This window comes from Rhinoderma darwinii, chromosome 6 (genome assembly GCF_050947455.1).
Source record: "Rhinoderma darwinii isolate aRhiDar2 chromosome 6, aRhiDar2.hap1, whole genome shotgun sequence".
In the NCBI taxonomy this organism is placed as follows: domain Eukaryota; kingdom Metazoa; phylum Chordata; class Amphibia; order Anura; family Rhinodermatidae; genus Rhinoderma; species Rhinoderma darwinii.
Genome location: NC_134692.1, coordinates 64,202,830 through 64,211,991, shown reverse-complemented (window position 1 = coordinate 64,211,991; position 9,162 = coordinate 64,202,830). Strand labels below are relative to the sequence as shown.

Below are 9,162 nucleotides of genomic sequence, written 5' to 3'. Positions count from 1 at the left end.
TGGAGAGCTTTCTGCAGACTCCTAGGTATAAAGTTGGACTTTTAATCGGCCTACCATCCTCAGTCCAAAGGTCAGGTCGAGAGGATCAATCAGATCTTGGAGAACTACTTGCGCTACTTCATCTCCAAGCAGCATGATGACTGAGAACAGTTGCTTCCGTGGGCTGAGTTCTCTTACAATATTCACACCAGCGAGTCCACACAGAAAACACCGTTCTTTATTGTCTATGGCCAACACCCACAAATTCCTCTCCCGGTCCCTGATACGTCCGAGGTACCAGCTGCTGACATGGCTTTTGGGGACTTTCTGCAGATCTGGCAGCAGACTCGATCCTCCATCCTGCTGGTGGTCGACCGCATGAAACGACAGGTGGACACAAGGAGAAGAGAACCTCCTCAGTTTCTCCCTGGCACGAAGGTCTGGCTGTCCTCCAGTGGAAATAAAAGCAAAAAACACGGTGCCACATAGTGCAGGTCAATGAGTTGAGGCGAGTTGAAGGTAAAGATGTACCGTGCTCACCTAAGGACAAAAGGTTGGTCGCAAGGATAATCCACAGGTGCTGCTGCCAAGATCCAGACCGGTTACCACAGAGGTAACCGCTTGACTGGATGAACGAAGCAATGGAGAAAGAGAAAGGATCTTTCCGAGGTGCTGCTGCGTGGTTTCGATCTGAGAAATAGCAAACAGGGTATTAGATTAGGAGGAGGGTAAAAAACCCGTTCCAAACAGGACGCGACCAGGTCAGAGAATGCTTCTCTGACCTGGTCGCGTCCTGTTTTTATTTGAAATAAAAATCATTATTTCTAACCTTGTCAATGTCTTGACTATATTTTCTAGTCATTTTGCAACTCATTTGATAAGTGTGATTTTTCATGGAAAACACAAAATTGTCTGGGTGACCCCAAACTTTTGAACGGTAGTGTATGTATGGATAGAGTTGCCTCAATTATATTGAAAAGCGATGTAGGCTGTATATAAAGAAAATCCGATCGCACACTGTATACATTTTTTTAATAATGGCAGTTAATGGCAAATGTATGCTTACAGTCGCATACATCTAGGGCATGTATTCGAAGGACGGTTTCAAATGGTACCGCTGAACGTAATTGCCAAACAGGGTGTAAACTTAGCTTAAAGGGGTTCCTGGTTATTAAAATTGATGGAATTTGATGGCTTAGGATAGGCGATCAATATAAGATTGGTTGGGGACCGAATGTCGGCACACCCACTGATCAGCTGTTTGAATGGGCCGCGGCGCTCGTACGAGCACCACAGCCTCTTCATTGTTTACATTGTTCTTTTTTCTGCTCATACTTGCACTTGCCGTCACATTTGTAGCGGCCGTGCAAGGTATGGCACCACTGTTCTATTCAAGTCAATGGGACAGTGGTGCAATAACTTGCATGGCCACTACAAATGTAACGCTGTGTGCAAATACGAGCAGAAGGAAGGACCATGTAAACAATAAAAAGGCTGTGAGCACCAATGTCCCTTTAAACAGTTGATCGACGAGCGTGCCGACAATTGGACCACCACCGATCTTAAATTGATTGCCTATTCTAAGGATAGGCCATCAATTTTAATAACCCGGATAATCCCTTTAAGATAAATCCGTTTTTATATGGTGACTTAGCTTGTTCAAATATGATTTTAATCATGAAGCAATCAGACAAACATAATGGATATTTTGTCATCACGGCAGATTGTTCTTTCTCTCTATTCAGACTGCATGTGACTTTATAAAGGTTTTGCTGATATGGCTAGTTCTATAAACCCTACATGAAAAGCAACCAATTAAAGTACAGTCATACTGTATCACACAAAAAGGGATCACATATAATGCACCTTTATTGTGAAAAGAGCTCATTTGTTTGGACAATGCAGATATATATAAAGATTCAGAGCCACTCCACGGAAGCTGTGAACACTTAGAAAGCTTGACTGTTTATCATGGGCAAGGTAAAAGAAGACCCTGGTACATAGACTGTATCTATATACAATATACTGCAATAAAAGCTCATGGTAGTTGTTAAGAAATTAAATTAGATAATGCCTAATAATTTATTTAAATGTATACTTTTTATAACTAATTTTATTGTTAGTCTGATTATTATTTTAATTATATAGTAAAACATTCCCCACTGGTTTCTCAAATTAGCAGACAATTATCATTAAATTGCATTCCATGTTTTCTACTATTGTTTCTCAACAGATCATTTTTTACGAAGATGGGAACTTTCAAGGAAAGTCCCATGAATGCTCAGGAGATAATGCAGATCTGCATGCTTTTTTTGCCCGCTGCAACTCAATCCGGGTAGAAAATGGATCCTGGGTAATCTACGAACGTACTAATTATATGGGACATCAGTACTACCTTAAAAGGGGAGACTATCCTGACTACCATAGCTGGCTGGGTTTGAATGACTCCATTAGATCTTGCCATTCAATTCCACAGGCAAGTATTCATTATATGCTGAAATAATAATTACATTTTTGTTTCATATACAAAAAATGTATACAGTATTTACTTTAAAAAAAAACTGAATTCCAAACAGTTAAATATTAAGGACTAATCTAAAAGTTGTATATTGAGGTTCCATAACATCATTTTACACAAGTATTGTGTCATAATTTCATTATATACATGTAAAATAGAATGAATGAATTATGATGTTTACAGTGTTAATCTGCAGAGCAGGTATCTCAAGGAATGAGTTATCTTCAAATAGGCAAGGGTTTCCAAATCCAAAATGATTATTTTTTATAGAAAATCCCATAGGAAAATGACATGAATGGAGTCCCTGTAACTTCTTAAGGTATGAGGGGTGACCCTGTACAAATTGTGTAAAGCTTCAATCACATCTGCGTAAGGGTCCCGTTCTGATGTTTCGTCTGAGCTTCCTGTCAGAACAGGGCTCTGACTGAAACAAACAGAAACAAATGATTTCAATGGTGATGGATCCAGTGCCAATGGTTTCCGTTTGTCTCAGTTGTGCAATGGTTCCGTCTTTTTGACGGAATCAATACTGTAGTTGACTGCACTATTCATTCTGTCAAAACGACGGAACCCTTGCTAAACCGAGGCAAACGTAAACCATTTGCACCGGAAATCAATGGTGATGCAAACGGAAATCTATGGTTTCCGTTTGTTTCAGTCAGGGTCTCCTTCGGTACGGAACGGGACCCTAACACAGATGTGAACGAAGCTTTATTCTTCTATTCTGACCAATTATTATCCCCATACACAGAATAATACCATATTTAAGGTTTAGATTACAGTGATTTAGATTATAGTGTACAGCAAATTAATTCAAATCAGGTGACTATAGTATCAACTTGTTTTACCTCATATAACTAGGTTGGAAACGCAGCCAATTTTTTTTTTCCTTTTTAGTTGTTTCCTTCCCGCCTTCCAGAAGCCGTAACATTTATATTTTTATGCTTGTTTTTGGCAAGACAAGTTGTATTTTTAATGGCAATTTAATGTACCATATAATTTAATGAAAACCTGAAAAAAAAAAATTTGTGGGGTGAAATGGGCAAAAAACTGTGATTCTGCCATTGTTGTTTTATGGCTTTTATTTTCACATTGTTTGCCATGTGGTAAAAATAATTTCTGTCGTTTTTATTGATACCATTTTGATGTTTTTAGTGAGCTCGGCCCATGGGCCCAGTCAATACTTTCCTTTGGTGGCTGCCACATACAAGTACCTGGCATGTCGCAAAGGGAGTGCACTTATAGTTAGCCAGCATTCAGACGAACGTAGAGTACGTCCGTGTGACGCTGTTAAAACAACAGACATCACATAGAAGCATGTATTTCAATGGGTCCGTTCACAGGGCCGTTGTTTCAACGGACCGTGTGAAGGGTCTGTTGAAAAATAGAACATGTCCTATTTTGTTCCGTTTTCACGAATCCCTCCATAGACTCAAGTCTATAGCGATCTGTGAAAACGGAACCCGGACGTGAAAAATTTCATGTTGAGGGAAAGTATGCATTTTCAGAAGACAAACAGAGGAATGCAAAAAGTCCTGAAAATATGTATGTTTTTGTGTTTAAATGTCACTTTAACACACATTGCACTTTACATTACACTTTGAAGTTTTAAAAAGTCTTAAATCACTTGGTGTTTACATTTTGCACAATAAAATGTAATTCTCTATCTCCTACTTTATCTTCCACTTTACAGCATCGCGGATCTTACAGAATTAGGCTGTATGAGAGAGAAGACTTCTGTGGTCAGATGAAGGAGTATGTTAGCAACTGTTCAAACCTTCATGAGAGCTTCCATGCACATGATATTTTGTCCTGCAATGTTCTTGACGGATACTGGATTTTTTTTGAAGAACCTGGTTTTAAGGGAAATCAGTATTTCCTTAGACCCGGTGAATACAGAAGATATGCCAGTTGGGGATCCACAAATTCCAAAGTTGGGTCTCTGAAGAAAATTGTGGACTTTTATTAAATATATTGTACATCACTTATCTAAAGCAAATAAATATTATTTGACTTTATTTACTTCCAGTTTCAATGATATGTAGTAATGGTGGACTTACAGCTATAATGGTTCTCTACTGATGCTATACAGGTCAGATAGAATTACACCTGCTGCTTCCTCTTACTAGAATAAACAATGCCCATTCACTCGAAGTCAGTGATAGTCAGTGGCTCATACAGGGCCCCTTCTGTCTTTGCTTTCACATGTCATGTGCCTAATGAAACCTAATGATTTACAAGATGTCAACAGTACATATGCAATATACAATAACTGTAAATCACTTGCACCCATTCTACAGGGTGGGCCATTTATATGGATACACCTAAATAAAATGGGAATGGTTGGTGATATTAACTTCCTGTTTGTGGCACATTAGTATATGGGAGGGGGGAAACTTTTCAAGCTGGGTGTTGACCATGGTGGCCATTTTGAAGTCGGACATTTTGTATCCAACTTTAGTTTTTTCAATGGGAAGAGGGTCATGTGACACATCAAACTTATCGAGAATTTCACAAGAAAACCAATGGTGTGCTTGGTTTTAATGTTACTTTATTCTTTCATGAGTTATTTACAAGTTTCTGACCACTTATAAAATGTGTTCAAAGTGCTGCCCATTGTGTTGGATTGTCAATGCAACCCTCTTCTCCCACTCTTCACACACTGATAGCAACACCGCAGAAGAAATGCTAGCACAGGCTTCCAGTATCCGTAGTTTCAGTTGCTGCACATCTCGTACCTTCACAGCATAGACAATTGCCTTCAGATGACACCAAAGATAAAAGTCTAAGGGGGTCAGATCGGGATGCATTTCTTCTGCGGTGTTGCTATCATTGTGTGAAGAGTGGGAGAAGAGGGTTGCATTGAAATATTTTTCCACTATACCTGGGGCTGCACAGCGGCCCCAGTTACAGAGGAAATCAGCCCTCTTATAGTGACTATTGTCACTAATAGCGCTGTGCTGGGTTTTGTTAGACCCAGCAGCAGCCTGCCACTAATGGCATCCCGGCAATCATATGACCAGTCACATGATCACCAGGACCAATAGAGGCAGCGGAACCGCTACTGCCTCTATTCTTTATATAGCGCTCATTGTGCAAAATCTGTGCCGTAAATACACTATGGCCTGGGTTTTAAAGACTCCGACCGCCGGACGAATATATACAGCTGGAGGTTGGGAACCGGTTAAACCATTTAAAAAAAATATATAATGTTCTGTCATATGTCTATATTAGATTATATGACAGGCATCTATTAGGACATACCGAAGGTATGCCCTAACAACAATATTACTAGACCTTTTTTAGGCCCAAGGCTGTCACTATTTCCCAGCTAGCTGTTGGGGATCGCGTTGTCAGGGCTGACAGTGACGGTATAGAGGCAGCCACCTCCCTTGATCCGCACCACGATCATAATTTTTTGTGGTGCTTCAGGGGTTTCTCTGCTCCCGCCCATTAGTGCAAGAGTGTGGCTGTCAATCACAGCCGCTCTCCCAATCCTGATCACTTGAGAAAAGCTTTTGTGTCCGCGTGATTACCGATGATATATATGTACGTCTGTCACATTGGGTTCGTGGACCCACTGGGCCGTACCGTCTAGGCGGTATGGCAGCTGGCCAACAGGGTGCAGGAAACAGTCTATAGTTCATATAGGGTACCTGTGGCAGCTTGGACAGTAGCAAGGCAGGCTCGGCTGGGACTATGCAGCATACAGACGTCAGGTGTGGTGTAGCAGGACAGGAGTGGTATACAGAACAGCACGACTACTCCTCAGCATGGCACTTGACCAGGATAGCACGGGATACAGGATACAGGTACGGGAAACACTGGAAACTGGAAGACACTAGGAGACCATTTGCATAGACAAACTTTGTGTATGGCAACAACGCTGAGGCATGGGAGGAAGGGGCTGGGTGTAAGGATCTGCCAGACACAGCTTCTGTGTCGACGCCCGTGGTTAATCAGTCTGCACCTGCTCCTAGGTCTGATAGTGTGACTCGATCTGCTACCACTCAGGCTGGTAGGCTCAGGAGTGGGAGAACCTATCACAGCCTGGCCAAACGGTCCTAGCTCCCGCCCTCGGTTTATTTATCCTTCATTTTCTGCTTGTCTTTGCCTGTGATTCTTTCCTGTTTCCTGGCTCTGCTGCTCCTGCTATTATTATTGACCTTGCTTCATTTTGATATTAGTAAACCTACAAGAGACCTCTAAAAGGGAAAGAAGCAGGGGGTCCCCCAAAAGACTATAGAGACAACCTAGAAGCACTGAAGCACAGGGGACAAAACACCCCAATAAATGGTATTATATATATAGTAGTCACGTATTGTAAAATAATATATAAATCTTTATTAATAAATAACAATACATGGTATCACATGAAATACAATAAACATACAAACAAACACATGGAGAGCAGCAGCACGGTAGACTGATAAGTGTACCAAAGGGTTAGCAGACCTGACCCAACTCAGAGTCTAATGTCCAAAATCAGATAACAAAAATAATGAAAAATAAATAATACAAAGATAATGAAATATGTGTTGTAAAAATAAAAATAAATATACCAAAGGATGCTATGGAGACTGCGTAGTGTGTATAGAACAATGATCTAAAAGAATATAAAGAAAACGATGGAAATAACCAAGCAGGGTAATGGCAGTCAGCAACATCCAATGATAACCTAATAATGAAAGAGGCAACACATACCTAGGGACATCATGGCAGAGAAAGACAACTGAGATGGGGCACAGGAGCAAAGACGCCTCGACGCGCGTTTCGCCACAGACCGGCTTCGTCAGGAGGCTGACGATATTAAAATAAGGGGGACTTTATAAAGGGTAGCTGGCAATAATAATAATACACACCTGTGGATAATGCGCAGATCGACGCTCACACCGCATGTTGCGAAACTCCTCATCACCAGAAGCGCCAGAGTGTCCGCATGGTGATGACGCGTCACGCCGAATGGCGCAAGGCGCACATCACCAAGGCGATGCGGACAAACAAAGTTGGCACCACGGAATGAGGGAATCACAGCGCATGCGTGGAGGAGCGTACGTACACACAAACACTAGGTGAATGAGAGAGCAAATGGATATGTACAGAGCAACTCAAAATAAAGAGAAGCTCAAATGGGGACGATATAAGCAAAATATCATATGAATAACAAATACCAATTTCAATTTATAGAGAATATATAAATATATATAGAAATAATAATAATAGTGAACATAAATAATCTATATAAGTCTGATAAATCAAATTAGACACAATAACTAAAGAAAACTAATAATACATGTAATATACATGAAAAAAATATAAAATATAAATATAAGTATATAAATAATATAAAGATATATACAAGTTAATAATGCCTAGGGTTAAATTATAAATGACACCTACATAGACTCTGTCAAGTAATAGTGAATAACAGTGAAAAAGAAAAGTAAAAAATAAAAAATGAATGAAATAAAATGTGAAAACATCTTAATATAAAAATTAAGATAAAAGTGCATAGAGCAAAAGAGTTTTGATACAATTAAAAGTGATGTGAATAAATATATAGTATAAATATAATAAGAACATTTTTTTATAAGAAAAAACCCTTTCTTTATTATAAATATAAAATAAATATAGTGTGAAAATAGATATGTATACAGTATGTAATAAAAAACACAAATAGTATATAAAATATATATATGTATTTAGAATAAATAGCGCAAAAATAGAATATAAAACAGAAATATGGACAGAGTATATACAATGATATCACAATAAGCATAGACATCCAAATAACAAACATATGAAAACATAAAGATTACAGATACACACAAAAAATTATAAAAATTAATATAAATAGATAAAGTAAAAATAAAAATAAATATAAAATAAATACAAATAATAATAATTATGAAAAATAATAAATAAAAATATATATAAAATAATAAATATAATAAATAAAAATATATAAAGATTATTATTTCATTATTAGGTTATCATTGGATGTTGCTGACTGCCATTACCTTGCTTGGTTATTTCCATAGTTTTCTTTATATTCTTTTAGATCATTGTTCTATACACACTACGCAGTCTCCGTAGTGTCCTTTGGTATATTTATTTTTATTTTTACAACACATATTTCATTATCTTTGTATTATTTATTTTTCATTATTTTTGTTATCTGATTTTGGACATTAGACTCTGAGTTGGGCCAGGTCTGCTAACCCTTTGGTACACTTATCAGTCTACCGTGCTGCTGCTCTCCATGTGTTTGTTTGTATGTTTATTGTATTTCATGTGATACCATGTATTGTTATTTATTAATAAAGATTTATATATTCTTTTACAATACGTGACTACTATATATATAATACCATTTATTGGGGTGTTTTGTCCCCTGTGCTTCGGTGCTTCTAGGTTGTCTCTTGCTTCATTTTGACCCTGGCTTTACTGACTACGCTCCGGCTCTGCGTTTGGTACCTCGTACACTCCTGGTTTGACTCGGCTCGTTCACTACGCCTGTTGCTCACGGTGTTGCCGTGGGCAACTGCCCCATTTCCCTTAGCTTCTGTGTACCCTTGTCTGTATGTCTGTCTTCCACATATTGAGCGTAGGGACCGTCGCCCAGTTGTACGCCGTCGCCTAGGACGGGCCGTGCAAGTAGGCAG

General features: G+C 38.9%; 1 protein-coding gene across 1 annotated transcript; it reads left to right on the top strand.

Moving 5' to 3' along the window:
• The first annotated feature begins 1,950 nt into the window (after window positions 1-1,950).
• Window positions 1,951-4,466, top strand: LOC142656347 (gamma-crystallin M2-like). Its single transcript, XM_075831253.1, has 3 exons — window positions 1,951-1,959; window positions 2,213-2,455; window positions 4,191-4,466. Exons 1-3 carry the CDS (start codon window positions 1,951-1,953, stop codon window positions 4,464-4,466), a joined length of 528 nt encoding a protein of 175 aa, XP_075687368.1.
• Window positions 4,467-9,162: the final 4,696 nt, after the last annotated feature.

What these genes read in the sequence shown, in the direction of transcription:
- LOC142656347 (XM_075831253.1), top strand. An exon ending in CTTGCCATTCAATTCCACAG is followed by an intron (nt 2,456 to 4,190) that starts GCAAGTATTCAT and finishes TCCACTTTACAG; the next exon opens with CATCGCGGATCTTACAGAAT.